This window comes from Miniopterus natalensis, chromosome 8 (assembly GCF_054644295.1).
Source record: "Miniopterus natalensis isolate mMinNat1 chromosome 8, mMinNat1.hap1, whole genome shotgun sequence".
In the NCBI taxonomy this organism is placed as follows: Eukaryota; Metazoa; Chordata; class Mammalia; order Chiroptera; family Miniopteridae; genus Miniopterus; species Miniopterus natalensis.
This window is the reverse complement of record NC_142088.1, coordinates 19,038,160-19,061,693: the sequence shown is the minus strand read 5'-3', so window position 1 is coordinate 19,061,693 and position 23,534 is coordinate 19,038,160. Positions and strand designations below refer to the sequence as shown.

At 40.8% G+C, this 23,534-nt stretch overlaps 1 protein-coding gene across 1 annotated transcript; it reads left to right on the top strand.

The window, feature by feature from the left end:
- Positions 1 to 6,783: 6,783 nt before the first annotated feature.
- On the top strand, positions 6,784 to 22,096 carry CPO (carboxypeptidase O). The gene is given in 13 exon segments (XM_016196862.2): positions 6,784 to 6,851; positions 11,402 to 11,504; positions 12,851 to 12,884; positions 12,887 to 12,918; positions 13,868 to 13,931; positions 13,934 to 13,989; positions 14,863 to 14,973; positions 16,056 to 16,146; positions 17,395 to 17,568; positions 17,571 to 17,596; positions 20,904 to 20,988; positions 21,836 to 21,959; positions 21,961 to 22,096. Coding segments are annotated over 13 exon segments (1,104 nt in total).
- Positions 22,097 to 23,534: the final 1,438 nt, after the last annotated feature.

Here is a 23,534-nt window from a genome sequence, read left to right as displayed (position 1 = left end):
AAAGGGACATTCATAGAAATAGGAATTATAATAAATTAGAGCTTTTTTAATATAAGAAGTCAGTTATGCTGGAAAATGTTCTTATTTTATAAACAGAAAGCTAAGGTTATATAGATTATATACAGTTGATTTTAGTAGCTAAGATATAGATTATTTTCAACAGATGCTGCATTTCAAAAGTCTGTTTTCAATATGTGTAAACATCAAAACCCTTCATCCCTCTCCCCACCTTTAGGTAAACCCTCTCATGAACTTTACATTATAAAATTTTATGGTAAAAGAGAGAATAGCTCCACATTTTTCTGTTTAGGGAATTTTCTTTTTCTCTTCTCTATGGTGTGGTTATCAGATTGGAATAGTCCTGCAGAGAACTGTAATCTAGTTACAGATCCTTGCTATTAGTGTCAGTGATAATTACACCATATATTTTAATGTTTTTTACAATCTTCAGAGGGATTTCACATACATTATTTCATTTAATACGCTTCACAAGTCTGAGTGGGAGGCCAGACAGGTATAACTGTTTTTGAAGAAAGACAGGTGAGGTTTGCCCCAAATCACATGGCTGGTAAATGGTGGAACCAGAATCAGAACCCAAGGCTTTCATTTCTAACCTAGTGCTCTGCACTTGGCCCGTCTAAGATTGCACCAAGGGTCTGACGATGAATGTAATAATCCATAATGATCTTGCTAAATACAGAACAAAGAAATGAGAAGGTGTAGGCAATGAACCTGGGGCAAAATCCAGAGAAGGAAGCCCATTCTAACTGTGTTGCCTTTCCTTTATATATTTTTTCCAGTTTTATCTGGGTATAATTGACATAAAATATTGTGTAAGTTTATGGTGAACAACGTGTTGATTTGATACATGTGTATATTGTAAGATGATTACTGCCATGGCACCTCCACCGCGTCACATAATTACAATTTCTTTCTTGCTGTAAAAACATTCAAGATCTACTCTTTTAGCAACTTTGAAGTATAAAATACAGTATTATTAACTATAATCACCATGGTCCACATTGGATTCCCAGAACTTATTTGCCTTTTAACTGGAACTTTGTATCTTTTGACCAACATCTCCCCAGTTTCCCCCAGCCCTCATCCCCTGGTAATCATCAGTCTACTCTCCTTCTTTGGGTCTGGCTTTCATAGATTCCATATCTAAGTGAGATCATACAGTATTTGTCTTTATCTCTCTGACTTATTTTAGCATAATGTCCTCAAGTTTCACCCGTGTTGTCGTAAGTGACAGAATTGCCTTTCTTTGTTGTGGCTGAATAATATATATCTTCCTAATCCATTCATCTGTTGATGGACACTAGGTTGTTTCCGTATCTTTTGCCTTCCCTTTAAATATCTTTGAGAGGCCGACAGAAGCAGAGCCCCAAATGATAACCCTCTTTATCAAGTTTTCCAGGGTGATGAATCAGAAGTGTTCTTTTTGAAAACTGTATGGTAGCTGACACTAAATGAGATATTATCCAACCAGGCAAGAGATGGAAAAATATCCAAAGGGCTAATTAATTCCCAAGCTAATTCCCTTCCCACACCTTGGTTCTATGCCCATCTCCCTGTAGCACGCAGGTTGCTGGGCTTTCTGGAGGAAATTCAAGCTCCTCTCTGGTACCTCTTCAGTATTCTTACCCTCCCACTTGCACTCCTGTCACTTGAGAGCATGTATTTCTTCCCTGTTCCTCTTTCTTCCCCTGATGACCTAAAGAGAAGATACTTTAGCACAAAAACACAAAGGGCAAAGTTTATCATCTCCAACAAAGGTTGTAGACCCTACCCTGACACATGGTACCGTGAACACATTAGACAGGGCCAACAAGCAGTGAGCTAGAAAAGGATTTTTTTTTTTTTTTTTTTTAAGCCAAGTAGTATGGTGTGCTATTTAGCTAGTGTGTGATTTTCTACAGTTTACCGACTGTGTTTTGGAACCTGATAAGGCCTGGCCATGTAGGATTACCCCTATTCTTCCAAAGTTCAGTTTTGTTTTTGCATCTAATTATCCACAAAGTCCAGAAAGATCTCTATGACTCAAGGCCGATTCACTGACATTCATTTGTCCTGGAGTCTGGTTGGTGTGTTCGCTGGATCATCTGAATAGCAGATGCTAAGATAGAGTGGGAAGTGGAAGAGATTTACAGGGGGTAGTCCTTGTGAAAGATGAAAGGGAGAGGAAGCAGGAGGAGGCAAAGAGAACCTTTAGACCATGATACAGGGCTGACATCTGTTAAAATGAGGGGAAAGAAAGAAGGACTGGGTAAGAAGACCCTCAGACTGTGGTGCATGTCCAAGAAGATTTCTTCGAGAAGAATCCTCCCTAGGTACAATGGGGAGCCCTTGTACTCAATCGATTCTGTGTGCAGTCATTGGAGGGTGCCCAGGTAGCCCCAAGTCTCAGCTTGAATATTGAGTCAGATTCTGAAGGCACCAATAGCCAGAGAATGTCAGCAGTTTCTTTCTTGAAAGTAGATCTCAGTGGGGGGCATGTCTACAGTTGCCACAGCTGGGCAAAGGGAGCAAATGTACATAGAAAGCTAAGTGCCCAGCAGTATATGTGAGAGGCTAGGTCTAGCTCATGGATTTATGCCATTTTACAGGAACACGAGAGAGATTCATGCACCCACCGGTGCACCCAGGCATCCACTCATTGATTGCCTTAGATGGTAAAAGCAGTCTCTGTAGCTTATGTCAGAACAAGAACCTGTCCTTTGTGCAGCCTCAGAAACCAAATCTAAATTTTGCATCTTCTACTACTAAAGCCATCATCTCTGACAATCAGCCTCTTATCTCCACCTAATCTGCTTCCATATTTGCTTATGACCATAAATCAACCTATTATCCATCTGAAACCAAGTTCTTCACCCCACCCTAATTCCTGTCAGCCTGACACATCTCTTTCTTGATTCCTATTGCTACCTTGCTCCCCTAGAAAGACTATAATTCGTGTCCTAGCTCTTTGACTGGGGGTCCCAGGTATAAAAGGTACATGGCAGGTGATGAAGTCTACTGCATTGTCCTTGGGTTCAGGGTCAGTGAGAACAACTAAGGAGCAGAGGAGGTGGGGAGCTGGCTTGGCTGTGTGCCTTCCAACTCTTAAGTCACTGAAACTGTTTAGTTTCTAAATGACCCTGACCTTTGGTAATAATATTTCATAGCAGCCTCTCTCCAGCTAATATGGCAACAAGCCATGCAAAGTCATGGGCATCATTTTGAGAGACATTATTTTGGAGGATAAGGGTGGTGGAATTGTCTAGGGCTTGGCAGGTAATTAAAAGAAGTTAATTTTTTTCAAACAAATATTCCTGCCAATTAGAATTTAATCTTCCTCTAAATCAGCAGTCTCTAAGGCTCTTTTATTTCTTTCATCCTATTACCTACTCTGTCAAAAAACATGGGTCTCACCTTAATAGGAACCAATCCTCCCCCCCTTTTTTTCCTAGAACAATGTTTACATTTTGGCAAGCCTTCTCTCATGTGGCTTAAAGGACCACATGTGTTTGCAGGCATTCTCTCAAGCAGTTTAGAGAACATAAAACTTGCAGTAATATTTTTGGGAGTAAATTTTATTGTTATGGCTTTAAAACACAATCAAATAAAAACAAGAATTCCATTAGTAGTTGAATATTGTAATAATAGAGTTGAGAATAAATTTTACTGCTATAGGATCTATAAAAGAGCAATAATAAAAAACACTATTATTGTGAATAAATTGTGTTGAGACGACTAACTAGAAAGCTATAAAACACAATGATAAAGAATAATCTAATCACTAGGGGAGACGAGATAATAATTCACCCTTGTTAGTGAGGGACTCGCGGTTCCAGTTCATTGGCCCCCAGTTCTCCAGGTTACTGCTCACATTCCATAAGCTGGCAGAAAGATAATCTTTGGACAGTGGGCTGGCAGGAGACCACAGAGTACAGTGAAATTGGACATGGGGATTGAGGAAAATCCAATTTTCAGCGACTGTTGGGAAAACCCTGTGTAGTAATGCCAAGTGTCCTCACAACATACTTAAAAAATTATTTGCAGGTTTCCACTAGCAGTTTGTGTGCATTACTTACCTGTGCATTTTCACATCTTTCGTATTTTTATTTGTCTTCTTTTTCTTAGAGTAGCTGCCTGGGATTACATATCTGCCAGCAGGGCTACCCTATTCTAATCTTGCTTTCTATTTAAATCACTCGTTCACCCCTCTGCCCTGAGTCCATATTGGTCCCTTTTCAATGCACAGGAAAATGCAAAGAAAACACTCTCAACTCTTCTGTTCCACTCTCCCTGTATGGAACACACAGTTCCATTAAAACTCTGTCACTAGAGTTAGAAGTACTGAGGTGGCTGCCCTGTACCTACCTAACTTTGGGAGAGGGGAAGAGTGTCTTGGGTGTTGCATTTCACCCATTGTGAACATCATCAAAATTCAAAGTCAAGATTTCCAAATTGACAGTATCCCAAGGGGGTGATGGAGGATCATAACAGTGCAGTTTCCTTTAAGGTGTCATTAACCTGTGCTGATGAACTTTTCTAGCCTCACTGCCTCCATTCTCTCACTTCCCTTTCCTTCATTAACCAACTCCAGTCAAGTTTTGGTCCCTACCACCTGCTACATGCTGACTTAAGTTGCTCTTTTCTTTTTTTAAATTTAGCTTTATTATTGAAAGTATTACAGGTGCCCCCTCCTCGCCCCCCCCCCACCATTGCTCTTTTCAGGGTCTCCAGGAACCTCTATACTGCTGGGTAAGATTGCTAGTTATCAGCCATCTGACTCGACTTCACAACACTTGGCCCCGTTGGTAACTCTCGCTTCCTTAAAATGCTCTCCTCACTCGGCTTCTGGGACACAGCAGTCTCTCACTTCTCCACCTACCTCACTGGCTGTTCTTTCTCAATTTCCATTACTCGATTCCTCTCTTCTCCCAAGACCTCCACGTGTCAGAATGACTCAGGATCAGTCTGAGTTCTTTCCTTCTAGATGAGCTCAAAATCTAGATCAGCTCCTCCATGTGGCTTCAAACGCCATCTCTTACATGCTGAGGTCACACATTTGTGAACTTTGCTCCAACTTCCCTCTGAGCCTGTTGTAGCTGATGCCCCCTTGACAATCCTTTGGGTGTCTAATTAGCACCTCAAGCTTATTCTTGACTTTTCATCCCCTCGAACCTACTGATTCCTCAATTTGCCCCATCTTGTAAAAAATCACCACGATTCACTCTGTTTCTTGGCCCCCCAAATCTCGGAGTTGTTCTTGAGTTTCCTAATTTCCTCACAGTTCCCATTCATCCCACAAGCAGGTCTGTTGGGCCTGCTTCTAAAATCAGTTCCCGACGTGACCACGCCTCACCACCTCCCCGAGACTGGCTAGCCTGAGCATTCATCCTCTCTCCCCAGGATGGTTTTCTCTTTCTAACTGGCCTTTGTTTCCTTCCTTGTCCTTCTCTCGTCTTCTATGTAGCAGCCAGAATAATCTTTTAAAATATAAAGCCAAAATCTACTCAATGACTTCCCAAAATAAAATCCAAAGTCCATACTACGGCCCATGGTTTCTACAGGATCTGGTCCTTGCCCATCGCCCCGACCTCACCCTTCATCACTCTCTCTTGCTCCCACTTCACGCGAACACGGGCCTTCTTCCAGCTCCTCAGTCACATCACACTCATTTCCTCCCCGGGATTCCAACGCACGCTGCCCCCTTCACCTAGATCACGTTTTCTATAGCCCTTGGCATGAATTAAATCATTTAGAACTTAACTCAAAAGTCGTCTTAGGAGAGGCCTCTCTATCTCAATATGTTCTTGGCCCACAAACACCCCATCACCTAAATTTGATTTCTTTTACTTAAAATTGTAATGTTTGTTTGTATAGTTGTTTGTTCTCTCCACTCTACTGTGAGCTCCATAATGGCAGAGCTTCTGTCTGCCTCATTCATTTTTGTATATATTCATTGTCATACTAGTGCCTGGCATATAGTGAGTACTCATCATGTTTTTGTAGGATGAATGAATAGATGAATGGATGAATATAGGGCAAAGAATTTAGACTAGACCATCAAATGCCAAGACTCTGTTTGAATCCTTGACTTCTCTGCACTAAATTTTGTCATGGTCAGTTAGACTTTCAGCAGTAATCTTAACCTGACCCTTTACTTTTGCTGGTCACTGTTTGAGATCCAGGGATATTCTGGATGGGTTGTCTGATAAAGTCCTTTATGTTAGAGGAGTGTGTGGGAAAATCCACTTGAGAAAGGAATTTAAATGTTTTCACTGCTCATGTTTGGAGAAATCTGGTTTTGTTTAAGAAGCTGGTGATGTGGTCTATCAGAACAAGAGAAGGCATTTGACCCCAAATAAAGCCTTAGATTCCAGAGGAGAATGTAAATACTGAATAATAATCATGCCCATTATGACCAGAGCAGAAGACACACCACCTATTATGCCCAGCGACCTTGTGGAGTGAACAGTGGAAGTGGTCAGCTCCTGAGTGCAGGTAATGAGGGTTCCTAGAAACAGGGAAGAAACTGCTTTCTGATGGAGCCAAGGGCTTGTATAATTCAGTGTTATAGGGGAAATGGAAAATCAAATGGTAGTATTTTCCACTATTGAAAAAAGCTTTTTGAGGGCATGATGAAGTTAATGAAGCCATTGCTTTTTCTGCTGAGACCTCCACCTCTCTTATCTTTATTGTGGGAGCCAACCCCTGGATGCATTCTCAGAGACACTTGATCCACTGACCTGTAGGAGAGGCCCAGAATTTTCTCGCTGTGTCTGCAGAAGAATGAATCCTCTGCTTGGGACCCTTTACATCCTGGGGATGCTGGTCCCTTGAGGGCTGGGATATGACAGGTGAGTGGGAAGTGGGAAGAGGGGTTGACCATTATGATTTAGATTGTCCAACTGGGAAACTTTATACATGATAAATGCAGCTGGATTCTCCCCTCTTCCTACCTCAACACACCACCATGAGATGAGAATAATAAAGATTACTAAACTTTTCATTATTAAACATTACTCTAATAATCTTTGAATGAATACATATCTAATAAACATTTCTTAGCATAATGTATGCTATCATGTTTTGTGATTGAAAATTGAAAATGATAGTAAAAGTTCGATGTCCCTCATTTACATAGTTTCTCATTAGTAAACTACATTATTCTAATGATCAAGAAAAATGCTTAACATGTCTAAAACTACCAATAATTTCACCAAGAGATAATTACTGTTAATATTTCTGAATAGCTAGATAGCTAGCTAATTATGTATATAACACTATTGCCAAAATTTTTCAGTTAAATCGTATGATAAAAATTTTCCTAAGATATTTATAATTCATTTAAACACATTGAAATTGCTAATATTATTCCATCATTGTTACCTTATAGGGTATTGATTTGATTTCTACTTTGTCATTTCCACAAATAATACCATTATAAGCATAAACTACAGCAATAATTTTTTTTACAAAATTTTGATTATTTTCTTAATATAAGTGGTAAAAATTGTAATTACTGAGTCAGGGGCTGAGAAAATTTTAGGAATCTTGCTGCATATGCCAAGTTGCCTTCTAGAAAAGTTGTATCAGTCTACACATCCAACAACAGTGTGTGAAAGTACTTTTTAAGTGTTTGCCAATTTGATAAGTGAAAAATACCAACAGATGACTTGTTTTGCATTTTGTTGATTTTTAATAAGGTTAAATATTTTGTCTTGTTTATTACTCATTTTATTAGTTTATAAATTATGCATTTATGCTAATTTCTGTGTTCTTTCTTTATGCATTATAAATCATAACTTCTGCAAATATATAATATTTTTTAACTCTGTGAGTGTGTTTTTTGTGTGTGTAGTATAGTTTCCATAGAAAGTATTATTTCCCTTGTTCATACATAACTCAGTATTTTGCTCATTTGGTATATCTCATCAAGCATGTGTAGTTATAAAGTGTTTCCTCTTTTCTTTCATGGTTCAAAGAATCTTGCAACAAACCTACTCTTACAGAACAAGATTTTTGCCCAGACCAGCTGTGTAACCTCAACTTGTCCCTTAGCTTCACAGATAGCCTGATTTCAGATATAAAATGAGAATCCAGGATTTTTTGTGATGTCAAAACTTGTTTGAACATTGCCTTCTCATTTTTTCCATTAGTTTACTTCATTTCATAGAGATACTGCATTTATCTTCCCTTCTAAGATTATTCATTTATAAATTAGAGACAAAGACTCTTACAGACTCTTCTTAAAAATATCAAGAGCCTTAAAACTTACACATTTGTTGACCTAGTATTCCTGCTTCTGAAAATCTAGACTGAGGAAATAAACAAAAATATGGAAGGAATTTAAGCACTGAGAAGCAGCCCCACTTACAACATAAATATTATATTAAGTATTATAATATTTGGAAATAACCTAAATATACCATATTAGGTTATGTAAATACTGACATATATAATAATGAAATATTCATCCTTTAGAATAATGATTATGAAAAAATGTTAATAGCATGGGAAAATGCATGATTTGTGCTAAAGGAAGGATGCAGAATACAAAATGCAATGAAACATTTAGAAAAATATAAGAAAAAATATGGTAATTTTTACCTTTGTTGGTGATTTTTCTTCTTTTCCTCAATTATTCTTCATTTTGCAAATATTCTACAATGAAGATGCATTCAACTTTTTATTTAAAATAATGATAGCAGCCCTGGCTGGTGTGGCTAAGTGGTTAGAGCACTGGCTTGCACATGAAGGGTTACAGGTTCGATTCCCAGTCAGGGGCAAGTACCTGGGTTGCAGGCTTGATCCCTGGTGCCTTGCATGCAGGAGGCAACCAATCGATGTCTCTCTCACATTGATGTTTCTCTCTCTGTCTCACTCCCTCTCCCTTCCACTCTTTCTAAAAATCAATGGAAAAAATATCCTTGGATGAGTATTAACAAAAAAAAATAATAATAACAAACAAAATAAAATAATGATAGCCAAGCGCAGGCTAAATTAGGGCAGTGATCCAGCTCAGGCAGTGGGACTCAGAGGAGACAGCTTCCATTGGACAGCTCCTGTGACTACACTTGAGGAAAACATTTCAAATCTGCTACCTTGATCCTAATGGGCTGTTTTTATTTTCATTCCTATTTACTGACATAAAATAATGTCCATTTTTATATGGCTCTTACCAACTCAAAATATAGATTAGCTGCCATTGTTTATACTCTATTCCCTATGAGTGATGTTATGATAGTGTACAAAGTCTGCAATTAACAAAGATCACGAGCTTTGCCATCTTTCTCTGGAGACGATCTCATATATATCCCATCCTGCCAATAAAAGTATGAGTCTGTAGAATCATTTGGGACTTGGCAGTAGAATCAAATGCCTAGAAAATGCTCATTCTCTTTGACCTACTGATTCTTCTTCTGGAATGTAGCTCAAAGAAACAATCAGAAGTGAGCAAAAAGACTTCCGCAGCCCAGCCAGTGTAGCTGTTGGTTGAGCATCGATGGTCCCAGGCACCAAGAGGTCACCGATTCGATTTCGGTCGGGGCACATGCCCGGGTTGTGGGCTCGATGCCCAGTAGGGGGCGTGCAGGAGGCAGGCAACTGATGTCTCTCATCACCGTTTCTATCTCTTTCTTCCTCTCCCTTCTTCTCTCTGAAATCAATTAAAATGTATTTAAAACAAAAAAGATTTATGCAAAAAGTCAGTAAGTCCAGAATTATTTCCACTAGCAAAAAACAAAAAAGGGAAATAGCTTTAATATCCAGCACCGATGGTAACATTTAAATAAATGACAGTGTGTAATATATCCTTACAATTAAATATTAGTCAGTCATTAAATATAATGTTTCTAAGGAGTTTTTATGTGTTGGAGGAATGTCTCTGGTAGAATACAGGGTACAAAGGAGTAAATACGAAATTTAAATATAGATATAATCTGTACTGTGATAAAGAAAAAATATGCACAGATAACAGACTGACAGGAAAAATGCCAAAACAGCAACAGTGCTTAACTCAGGGAGATGGGATTATTGAAGATTATTTTTTCTCTCCTCTGTCTTTGCCCTTTTTCTTCTCTCTGCACTCGCTAAATTTTCCAGTATAAGCATATGTTAATTTTAAAGCAGGAAAAAAAAGGTTTGCAATTACTTTGCTGTCATGAACTACTGAGGAAACCATTTCTTACTAAGTACGTAAAATTCAAAATTTGCCTCAATATTCATCAGGGGGTTTTGCTGCTGTTGTTGTTTTGGCTTCTTTGCAGATCCCAGTCAAAATTTCCTCAGCCCCCTTTGATCGTCAGTGCGTGTTAATAATGTACCCCCAGGATCATTTCCTCCCTTCGACGTTTTGTGAATTCTTATTCAGAAAGAATGCACGAAGTACAATCATCGATTCCCCTGACAGTGCGGCGAGAATGGCGGTAAGCCGGGGGCCGGCGCCCCTCCCGCCCCCGCCGCGGGTCGCGCCCGCCAAGGACTGTGCAGAAACAGCCGCCCTCCCCGAGGCTGTGCTGCACACAGGCCCGGGCGACGCACCGCGCGGTGCGGCTCCCGCACTGTTTCATTTCATGCAAAAATGCTACGGCTTTCAATGCCCGAGAGCCTCGCTCAGATTCCAGGCAGTTCACCGTTCTGCGCATGACGTGGGCTCGGGAGACCACACGCACAGTTAGCAGCCGGGCGCCGGGGAGGAGCCAGATGTCGGTGCCTGGGGGTGTCCGGGGACCTTTCATTTGCCCCCTTCTGGGCCGTGACAGTGCCGGGAATGCTAGCCCAGCGGGGACAGGAATTGGCCGGGGGCCAGCCCTGCTTTCAGGGTTCCCCTCTCCGGCCGCTGAGGAGCTAACTGACAAAGCGGCACCCAAATGTGTGCTGAGCTGTGCGAAGGAAGAAGCAGGTGGCCCTCGCAGTGGCCATCCCGGGCCCGTGGCTACGGTGAAAGCATTGCCAGGTCTCCTTTCCCAGCGGGGCGTGACAGGCAGGACAGCCAGGGCAGGAGTGAGGGCAAAGGGAGGAGCGACAAGATAGCCTTCCATTTGCTTCATTCCCCCTGCTCTCCCCATTCAAAGAAAAGCACTAAAATCATTCTCTAGTGACCTTATAATGCAAATACCATTTTGCTCTTGTTGTATTGCAAATCGGAGATACACAATTTTAAAAAATAGACTAGTAAATGTCTTATGCCTGTTTTCTTGGATATAATAAAAGTATAATATAGCGCATGTAACAAAATCTTCAGAAAAAAATAACCTGGGATAATAGTATTTACCTTAAGGAGATAAATGGCTTTTATCTCCCAGATGTCGTGCAGTGCTTTCTAAGACCTTTTTCATGCACCTTTCAACCCTCGTGAGATCCCAGTTTCTTCACTGCTTTTTGTCTGCCTTTCTTCCTTTTGCAGATTGGGAACAACACAGCACAGGCAAAGGGTTGTGGACAAGACAGTGACTGCATGGAGGAACTCGGAGACCTATCCCTGTAACGGATACCACCCCATGGGGGAGGTGAGCAAGGGTACATGGTGACATTGGTGGTGGGCACAGCCTAGTTTAGGATGCGTTGACTAGAGAGGCTCAAAATAGGAAATGGGAGATTTGCCTGGACACCGAGGTCAAGGAATTCCCAAACATTACGACCCCCACCCAGACCACCACCATTGAAGCTACAGATCCTGATACTATGAAATAAAGAGGCAAATCAACAACAGAAAGAAAAGAACACCCCACCCAGTTTTGCTGGTGTGACATGGACCAGAATTAACCCTTACTCTTGTTTATCAAGTTCTTAACCAGTTTAAGCAAGGTAGGGCCAATGTGTATATGGGTGTGGGATGTGGGGTAGAGAAGTCTTCTGACTCATGTTTAGCTGAAAATGTGATATTTCTTGTAGTACACAAGAGACAGGCTCAGCAGTTCTTAAGAGAAGAAAACTTTTTTCAAAGAAATATTTGTATTGCTACTGAGATAAGTTTGGTGATTTCCAAAACTAGTTACAGTAAAAAATTAGCTACTATATATGCAAATAAGTGTGTGTGAGCAGGAGATGGGGGAGTTGCTCTCCAAACAGGCTTTACCACTTATTTTCTCAATATTTTGGAATATGTTAATATTTTCCAGAATTTTTTTTCATATAGCACAAGAAAGGTTTTAAAATATGGGAGGTATCTTATCACATCCTGATGACTGTTTAATATCTTATGTTTGTGAATTCCAGTCACTTTTGTAGAACTCTACATTATTGACTTACGGGCAAAAATGTAAGACAAGGCCTTCTTTTCTAAGCATGGTATAAGACTTGTAACTAAATCAACACCCATTCAGGTCTGTTCAGTTTTAACAAAAATAATTAACTTGAGCTTGATTTAGAAACTTCTTTTGGCATATTCTATGAAGGGCTTACCCAACTCTTCTCTAAACTTGGAACCATGGATATTAGCAAAGGATATTGTTGAGATTTATAAAGACAGAAGAAAATCCCACAAAATAAGCCTGACCTTAAATTCCTGGCATGATTGGTTGTCACATAGAAGCTAAGTCTGGTGGCCCTTTGAAGGATATGTTGTTGTATAATGTTTCTGAAGTATTATCAGTGGAAATTATTAATTCTCAGTAACTTCTTTGTAAAGTTCAACAGGGTATCCTAAGACTTATGGCAGAGTAATGCTTTAAAGAAAATGGGAAGGGGTGGGTAACAATTTATTGGTTTTGTTTTCTAGCTTGTTTAGCACATAGCTGGTGCAATGTAGAGCAAAGGATACAGAATTCAGTATCTTAATGAAAAGTAGTTATCTTAATTAGAGTTGAGCAAACAATCTTTGATTGATAGCTGCAGCCCTCTCTGGCTGTTTCAGATCTATCAGTGGGTGAACTGGGTAAGGGAGAAGTACAGCATTCCCTAGGACTGACCTATGAAGCCCATGTATTGTTTGAAGGTGGGTGAGGCTGAGAATTGTCTTGCTGGGGAAGTGGGGTCTCTCCCATGGAATCCAGGGATATGTGTTTACTGTTCAGGGGCTCTAGTCAGAAATGCAGACAAGGTTAAAAGAAGCAGTGCAGAAAGACTGCCTTTTCTACCCCAAACTGGGCTTTTAAAATTCAAAACTTGCAAAGGCTTACACATTAATTATCTGGGTGGAATCAAGTACTAGAGTAAAGAGAATTTGGAATAGTTGGGTGGGACCATGGGGTAGCACTTAAAAATCGTAATATCCAGAAATAGAAGAGTTTATTCCTGTGTTGTCTCCAGGGTGGGCCTCCCTCATCCCCACTAAGACTGAGGACCTTAGAATCGTGTATGATGGAGCAGGACAGGACCTTAGACATTCTGGTTGAGTGGCTGGCTCTGCGAAGGCCTGGGTGCCTCCATTGCTTGCATAGAGGTGGGAGACGATGGACTCTGTAAGGGAAAATCCCCCACTCGCATGTCAACTACAGCCCATTCACTTTTCATGTGTATTTTGAGTTTTTAAAATAAATATATAGTGTTCTTTTTAAAAGCATTTAAAAATCATAGACAACCTTCAGTTTTGGTTCTTTCATTTTATGATTGAGGCAACCAAAGCCCAGAAAAGTGAAGTAACTTGTACAATGTCACACAGCCAGGTAATACCATAACCGTGGGGTAACGCAATCTCCAGCCTTGGTAGGAGACATGGGGACTCAGCATGTGGTTCTAAGCACAACAGCCAAGGTCACAGATAAGAGAGCAAGAGTAGCCCAGGAAGGGTGATATTGGTGCATATCTCTGCCAGCTTCCTTGCCTCATGCTTGAAACCACACAGTGGAATAAGAAAGGAACCTCTAGGGGAATAAAAAACCTGTTAACTGCATAGTGGCTCACAATAATAATTGATTGTTTGGTAATGGAGCATGCATGTTCCCTCCAGATCAGCCAACCATCCAGTAACCCCGAGAAGATCATTTGGGTGGACTGTGAATTGATGCCAGGGAATGGATTGCCCCTGCCTTTTGCCAATGGTTTGTGAAAGAAGTGTCTTTAGCTTCCTCATAATGGTTAACCACCCCACAAAATACCTGTCACGTCTTGGCTATGTAGAAAGCCTGCTTCATTCACATGTTGGCATGGCAACTCTCTATTGAGCACTCCTTCTCCCCAAGGGAAATGGAATTAATAAGCACCTTCACTGAAAAGTGAGGTATTCTGATCTCTTTCCAGTGCATTCAACATTATTTTTATTGGAAGACAAACATATTTAAATGTAAAAGAAAATACATCTTGGAAGTCATCAATAAGAGAATCCTGGCTCTCCCTTTTTCAAATAGTGCTGGGCAAATTTTCTAATACTAGAACACTTCGTTCTTCACCTGCAAAAGCAATATAAAATGACTACTTCAGAGGTCTATTGTGTGGATTAAGAGGTTAACACATGAAAAATACCTAGCACAGTGAATTTTTGCGTATTACCTATACCCCTCCCTTGAGGGAATAAAGAACCTTTAAAAATAATATATATATTTTTTGTATCAGTCTTTTCAGAAACCCAAACATAAAGAATTTAACCCACAAAGAGTTCTCAAGTGGTTCCTAGACCAACAGCATCAACACAACTTGGATCTTGTTAGAAATGCCAGTCCTCAGGCTCCACCTCAGACCTAGTGAATTGGGGTGGGGGAGTAGGTGGCAGACTGGGACCAGGCAATCTGTATTTTAACAAGTCCTCCAGGTGATTTTCATGCACACTGAAATTGGAGAACCACTCCCATAACTAAGAGTCAACTGAGGTGGGTTGGAGGGTGGAGGTTGTGGTCATTTCTTCTGATTAAGTTGAAACCATTTTAAAAATTGAAAGAGAAAAGACCTCTTCCCAGGATGATTCCAAATGTTTTTCTCTTAAATTTCCAGATTCTACAAAACTGTTAAGACAACTCAAGGATAAGTAGATTCCTTAAGAACCTAGACCTCTATGTGCTTCCAGTTCTTAACATAGATGGTTACATCTACACTTGGATAACAGTGAGTACATCAAGTTTGGTCCTGGGATGACTTCATAAACTAGATCTTGACTCAGGCTCATATTTCTGACCTGTCATTGCAGTTATAAAATGTTTTGTGACTATGCAAAAAAAAGGAACCCTGTTTGGAATAAAACTCAAACTAACATATTTAAGCCAATGATAAGTTCAGCACTGAAGAGGCCTTTTTAGAATTAAGTCCAGCACATTTTGTTTTATTTCATTTTGACATATTACCAGTTTTCCAGCCAGACTTAAGTTTTCTCCAGCTCCATCTCCTTAAAGTTTGTTGGTTGCCTGCTACCTGATCAGGATCATATTGGTATAAAATTCCTACATCACCCTGTGTCCACCCCGAGAAGCACAAGAGACACAAATGATGTATAAATACTAACCCCAACCTTGATTTCTCATTGTGATCATTCACATAGGGGGCAAAGATCTCATAAAGCTTTTCATTTCGTAGACAACTTCCTCTTTAAAATGTTTCTAAAGCATATTATTCCACAAATAAGAGCCCCTGTTTCTAGAATATTCATTTCTCCCCTCCCCTAGCACTCCCCCCGTCAAGGCCCTTCTTGGGACCCCTGTCTCTGCAACAGCCTTTGCCCAGCATGTGAACGCAGCCCCTCCCTCTGCGCTTGTCTGGTGAAACTTGTCTTTATCTTCAGCTCCACGCATCAGTCTTCTGCTTCCAGAGCTGTGCAGAGACCATCTCTGATACCCCGGGAACAGCCTTGTTCCATCTGCCGAGCTATTGCCCTTTCATCCTGTATCATTTGGACCTAAAAAATGATTCTCTGAAGATTTCCCTGATCACATCCACCAAGCACTGCTAATCTGCTCATGAGGAAAAAGCTAAACTACTCCCTCCAGTGTGATGGTTTACAATGTTCCTGTTATTGGGTGTTGGTAGCCTATCTGGAAGACCAAAAATTACAAGTGCAAGCTTCATGATGTTAAAGGCAAGTTCTTCCAGTCAATCCTAGGAACGATTTTTCATATTTGAGGACCACCCATCATTACTAACACTGTGATTTATGAGGCTTTCGAATGGCAACATCCCTATGTTCCTCTGTACAGGATCGGTCTTGGAGGAGATCCTGTGTATCCCACAATAATGGCACATGTTTCGGGACAGATCTCAACCAAAATTTCAATGCATCCTGGTGTAGTGAGTATATGTTTAGTAGATAAATTGATGAACAGAAAAATGGAGAAGCCAGGAAAGAGGTGAATTACTAGAGATATAACTCTTAAAAATAAACATCTAATTTTATACAGCTTGCTGGGATTCCTGTCCCGTGTGTTCCCTCTAAAGGGAGGGTATTAAAAAGCAGCAAGATTCAACTACAGGACTCTCTTCAAGTGAGGTTGACTAAACTAGGGCAAGGAAGACCTAGACCAATGTGACTATGTTTGAAATCCATTGCTTTGTTTTGAAATATATGAATTATCATAAAGAGAAGAAAAAGCAGAGAACTATCCTTGCAGATTATTTCACTGCAGGAGGGCAGGTGTAAGCAAGGTCAACATTGTCTTCTCCTGAAGGCATTTTCATGTTTCTGAATCTCAACATCCCCAGTGAATTAGAAGTAAATAAAGAGTTAGGAATGGTTAAGAGCAGTCCGGTTAAAAACCAGGCAGCAAAGGTTAAAATTCAGACTTAGTGACTATGATCTTGGGAAAAATTGCTTTATTTCCCTGTCTGAGTTTTCTCTTATTTAAAATGTAGCCCAGCCCAGCTGGGCGTGGCTCAGCAGTTGAGCATCAACCTAGGATCCAGGCGATCGGGGTTCGATTCCTGATCAGGGCACATGCCCGGGTTGAGGGCTCGATCAATGACTCTCTCATCATTGATGTTTCTATCTCTCTTTCTCCCTCTCCTTTCCTCCCTCTGAAATCAATAAAGATATATTAAAAATAAAATAAAATGTAGCCCATAGTAGTACCATCCTATAGGTAGGTTGTTATGGGGATTAAATGAGATGCCACATAGGAGTTGCAAAATATCTCTAAAGAGACTCAAAGCAGTAAGATGATGAGAGAGAAACTTAGGCCAACAAGACTATGTCAGAGTCTGACCTTAGGAACCTGAGAACTGGTTCTCAACCATTTGGTTCATGGCCCACCACAAGTTTAAGTTAAAGATTACTGAAAATGCCATTCCAGTTTACATCTTCCTTCCTGGCCCATGTAAGCATGGAATTGATTTCTAAACCCAAATTGTCAGCCCTTCAGCCTCTCTGACTTCCTCCTTGAATGATGATCCAACTTGACCCATTTAACCAGAACTAACGTAGAAAAGCAAGGTCAAGCCCTAAGTCCACGCACAGCTGCCCCGATCAGGATGACTCCTCACCCTCTGTCAGCTCTAAACTGAGATCACGATGCCTTCCTTGTGGTTCCCTGTATATTCCAGGTATTGGCTCACCTAAGGACTGCCACGGTTCAACATTCTGTGGGATGAGACCAGTGTCTGAACCTGAGACTAAAGCTGTTTCCAGTTTTATAGAGAGCAAGAAAGAGGACATGATATGCTTCCCAATCACTCATTCTTATGGGCAGCTCATTCTCACACCCTATGGCTACACCAAACCCCTCCCAGCAACCATGAAGAACTGGTAAGACTGGAGCACCAAAGGCTTTAGAGAAACCTAAGCAGGACCCCTGCTTCCCTTCCCCTGATTTCTGTTTCCTAGATTTGGGGCTCCAGCCCTTCTTTTGTTCTCTCTGTCCTTTCTTATTTTATTTCTCCTGCTTTTTACGCTTTGCCAGCTGCCTGCTGGGAAGGTTTCAGGTTAAATGCTGCTTTACCTACATTAATTAACTACCTGTTTCATAAAATGTCAAGTTGGGAGACATCTTAGGTATTCGTCTATAATATAAATGAGATGATTATGTTAATAATGTGCAGGAACGTGCTCTCATTTGGGTAAATTCTCTTGAAGCTCCGTTCAGCAATCATGGCTTTTGAACCGTGCTTTGCAGAACTTGCCAGCTGTTAGTGGAATACGGCGTATCTAAAATAACACGGCTAAATAATCTCCGTGCTCTTCTCTGCTAGACATGCTTTATTTTCTTCTAAACACTGCCTCTAGTATTTGCTTAGGAATATTTGTAAGGAAAAATGCCAGTGGAACCCAGGCCCAGGCAGGGAAATGGAGCTTTGTCTCATCTGGGTCCCCTCTGAAGCTGTGTTTACCTGACCATCAGGGGGCAGAATTGCTGAAAAAGCCTCGGCTCTACTCTTTTGTGAACCTGAGAGCAACAGATGCAAGTCAAAGGGAGGGAAAATCTAGGATTGGAATATTTGTATCTATTTTTAAATTAAAAAATTTTTAAATTGTAATAAGATACATATAACATAAAATTTACTATCTTAACCATTTTTAAGCAGACAGTTAAGATATTTACATTATTATGCAACCACTCTCTGAAACGTTTTTATCTTGCTAATTGATTCTCTATACCCATTAAACATCAATCCCTGTCTCTTTGACCCTGGAAATCACCATTCTACTTTCTTTTTCTGTGAGTTTGACTACTCTAGAGACCTCATATCAGTGGAATCCTACAGTATCTGTCTTTTTTGTGACTGGTTTATTGCACTTAGCATAATGTTTATTCATGTTGTAGCATGTGTCAGGATTTCCTTCTTTTGAAGGCTGAGTAATATCGCATCGTACGGATACACCACATTTTCTTTGTCTACCTAGCTATCAATGGGCATTTGAACTGTGTTCACCTTTTGGTTATTTCCAAAAATACTACTAAGAACACAGCTGTACAATATCTCCTGAGGTCCCACTTTCAGTTCTTTTGGGTATATAACCAGAAAGGGATGATCATGTGGCAATTCTATTTTTAATTTTTTGAGGCACCATCAGGCTGTTTTTGATAGCAGTCACACCATTTACCATTCCCACCAACGGTGCGCAAGGGTTCCAATTTTCCACATTCTGACTACCACTTGTTATTTTATGCTTATCTTTTTTAAATTTTTTAAAACAGACTCTTCATTATCAACAAATGCTGGGATGGATGGGGAATAAGCTTACTCTGTTCTTAAGATCACAGAGGCCTGGGCACCCATTGTTCTCTTACACACCCTGTCCCTCTCCCACTGGAGCATGACCCGTAACACATGTGTTTGGGCAGAAAAAGAAAAAATGCTAGAGAGTTTTGCTGAAGGAAGCCTTGTCCCCAGTAGTCAAAAATATTTTAAAAAAATATTTAGCAGTACCCCAATATCTTTCCTGCAATGTTTTTGGACATTTGTACTACGTGATCATTTTGCAACATGTGGAAATAACTCACCTTTGTCTTGGACTTTACAATTTACAAAGGGATTTTACAGCCATTATCTCATCTGACCCTCATGATAATATACTAAGCTCACTTTGGAGATATGGGGATTGAGACCTTGAATTAAGTTATATTCCTGGAGCTCCTATAGAAGGTGAATGGTGGAGCCAGGGCTGGAACTCATGTCTTCAGACTCCAGAGGCCACAGTCATCCCACCACCTCACACTGGTTCAGGAAGTGTTTAAGACTGCTAGGAATTGTAGCAACTTAGATTCTTATTCCACTGTGTTTCATTTCCCCCTCAATTCTTGGCCCTAGAATTCCATTTCTTCACTAAAGAAGTCTGCAGAAACAAGAGATTTCAGATGAGAAGCCCAGAACCCTCCTTATCCTTCAGTTTCTGTGATATTTGTCATGGATGTCTACTTTCTACTTTAGGGACCTGTGACAAATATAAATGAACCACCAAAGACAGGCTGTTATAAATCTGTGATGGGGCAGACCTTCCACTAGCAGAAAAAAGAGGCCTATGTACCCCAGTATATGTTCCAGCAAAACAGCTGCTATGTGAGCATTTTGCAAGGTTTGTTTAGAAAAGTTAGAGTCTTGTGCTGCTGATTGGCAGTCTGGTTAGAGCCCTCTGGCCACAGGCAAGAGGGGGCAGGAGGGCCCTGGGGCCTTGGCATCACCATTACTGGAAGGTAACTAACTCTAAGATGGGAATTACTGACAACCTTTTAGTACTACATGCAGAAATTGGTACACTGAATTGAGAAAGGTTCTTTAATTCTGTATCTCTTGCAGTTTCAGGTGAAGAGTTAGCATGAACATTCATCTCAAGAATTTTCAATAAGAAGGCAGTGTAAAAATTTCCCCACCTTGTCTCAACCTGATTGAAGTTAGCTAGCAGTAGGGTCAGGTTCTTATGGGTAGGCTTTGATGGAGTGCACAAAGACACAGGATCAAGCCAACTGCTCAAGGTGGTTTCCACTGCTTGTATTATTTACAGCTCCCGAGTCTGGTAATGATTCTCTATATATTTACAAAACCAAAAATGTGTAGAAATCATGATAAATATTATGCTGTGTGATAGACAACTTGGCAATCTCCATGTAGGGGAAACATGCTATATATAGCCCTGTTCTAAACTGCTCTGAAATTCGAATAGCTGTAAGAAGTCAGTGTTTTAGGTGCTGACATTTTTTCCATTTGAACCTTCCCATACCAACCATGTGTCCCACCCTCTCCTCCCGCACACTCGCCAGGGCCTGAATCAGCCACTTTTGAAGATGACAATAGTCCATTTCAGAGGTAATAAGACTGGTATAAACTGATGACACTGGAGATAGAACTTGGTAACTATTTGAAAAAAATGAGTCAAAGATGATTTTACATGTGTTTAGTGGAACATGATAAGCCAGAAATATGAAAATCCCTCACTTACTGGGTTTGAATGTGTTGAGGCTGAAGTACCAGCGGGTTCCCTAGGTATAGCTGTCCATTGGGAAGTGAGAAGGATGGTCTGGAACTCTCAACATGGGTTTGGACAAAATACCAAACCCTCTGGATTGTTGGGTTTATTTTTAACACCAGATATCTGTTTCTGCATTTCCCACCTCCAGATCCAAGTTGGACAGAAGGCAGCAAAAGCACTAAGAGCAAAGCATGGAACCAATTATAGAGTTGGAGCGAGTGCAGATATTTTATGTAAGTATCTCCTCCCCCCCCTTCAGTAGTATCTAAAGCACAAAAGAAGTCAGTGGACTTTGGGGAGTGGGGTGGCTGGAAGAGGGAGAGAACAGTTCCTGGGATCAACAGGAAGTTTTACAAATCAAAATGACCCAAGATAAAAGGGAGTCTGTACAAATCCAGAATTATGTTCTCTGGGGATAAGGCGTGAGCATAAAGAAAAAAATAATACACTGGCTAAGACCAGAACTCCCTCTGGTTTCAGTTAAAAAGAGCTGGTAGGGATTCTGCACAGGAGTTAACAGGAAGGCTGTTTTCCAGCGATTCTTGGTCAGTTGATTCACTTCCCAGAGAACCCATTAGGCTAAGAGAGCAGGTGGGGCCTGGAGGAAAGATATTTTAAAAAAGAAAGAATTTAGTTGAAAGAAGTACGCACTGCTTTTCCCCACCACCAACCATCACTTTTTCCACCCACCAGAGGACCACCTAGATAACATTTGCATAGTAGTTTTTCTGGTGGTCATTTTGTTTCTGTTCCTTCATATGCCAGTTTACTCATGTCTTAAAATATTAGGTTGTCCAGTCTTTGATTCAGCTGAGAAACTTTAACCAAACTTCTGCTATGCGCCAGGCATAATCTTAGGTGCTGTGGATGGTGGTGGGGGAGAGACAGAGAAGCCAAACAAGATTCATTCCTGCCCTACCGGGGCTTAGTATCAAGGAGGGGGAGAGGACAGCTACTCATGAGACCCTCACATGAAGTTGTTTATTTTTCAGGATTGAACCTTCGTACCCGAAATGGCTTATAGAAATCTGTGCTTTCACTCTACAATTTCTCATTCTGTCTTTATGGTTTCATTTGTAGATGCCATGTCAGGGACTTCAAGAGACTGGGCTCGGGACATTGGGATCCCCTTCTCATACACATCTGAGCTGAGGGACAATGGTACATATGAATTTGTTCTGCCAGCAGCTCAGATTCAGGCCACCCGAGGAGACCATGGAGGCCGAGCTTTCCATCTTGGATGATGCGTATGAGAAATCCTGGCCCTCAAACAGTGCTGGAAAGGTGGCATCTGCCACTGTGGTGCTGAGCCTGCTGATGTCTTTCAGGTCTCTTTTCTAAGAACATAGCACCCAGGCTTACTCAACCCTGGTGCCATGATGTGGCTGCTGAGAAGGTGTTTTGGTCACAGAAGGCCATAATCATCAAGAACACAAGTAAATAAGTGAAATATTACAGCTTGTGACAGGTGCTATGAGAGAAATAATGAGTAGTTAAAGAGGTAAACAAGGGCCAGGCTGTATGTTTATGGGTATGCCGGCATTTAACTGTGCTATCTTGTCTATGAAACTGCATGTGCCCTTGAGGTAGCATCTATGACTGTCATTTCCTAAGTATCCTCATGTGACACCTTGAAATGGTGCTAAGCACTTGTTAGGCTTTGACTGACAGGGCACCCTTGGGTGTTCAGTCACCCATCTCCAAATTTCCTTGTTGGCCACAGTCACAATATACTTCTCGGTTGTAACCCTCTTATTGTGTTCATCTTTTTTTTTTATACTGTATATCTTTATTGATTTCAGAGAGAGGAAGGGAGAGAGAGAGAGATTGAAACATCAATGATGACTTCACTGCTTTTATATAGCAAGCCCCCAACCCAGGCATGTGTCCTGACCGGTAATCAAACTCCGATCTCCTGGATCCTAGGTCGATGCTCAGCTGCTGAGCCATGCCTCGCCAGGCTCCTTTGTCTTTTTTATTTCTTCGAATTTTGTCCCACTGTGGCTGATGAGGGTCAGAAAGGAAAATGTCAGGGGCAATGAAGCTTAATGAATCAGAGAACAGCTATTTACATAAAAATGCCAATTCCACAACTACAGCATTGTCAGGAAAAAATGTCTGGGTTTCATCAATGGCCCACCTAGGAGGGAAGAAAAGTAGTGTGGCCACCAGTGTCATATTGAAGAACAAAGCAGGGGAGCTGTGCCTAGAGATTCAGGTTATGAGCTTTAATCTAGCCTGTGTTTTAGTTTCTAAGACTCTCTTAACAATTTGACCTCTGAGGATTACAAGAGTTCTGATTTACAAAGCTTAATTCATGTCTAAAGATTGAGCCCATGGCCAAATAAAGTTGGAAGGGAACAGATGGAAACGCAAGTGATCAGCTTACCTAAAACTTCTCACATGGATACTTCCAAGAGTCTAGGACACATCATAACTTTCTTGAGGGACTGCACATGGTTCTAGGTATGGGAGGCTAAGGACCATGACATCCTTTTTACTTCCTGTGAAAGGATCCTAAGAGCAAAAATAGATAGGTGATGAATGACCATGCTGATCTTTCTTAAGGATGTTTTCAACTTTCTGGCCTTAAATAGCAATGGTTTGGGAAAATTTCACAACTGATCCAAGTAACACAGTCTTGAGAGAATTCAGTGTTGTGGCTTTTTGAGGTCTGAGATTTGACTTACCCTACTTTAAAGCTAAGAAGTTAGCTTGTTGCTGTTTCATGGTTGTTAGAAGACATGAGACTCCTGAGTCAAAGGACATTATTACTCAC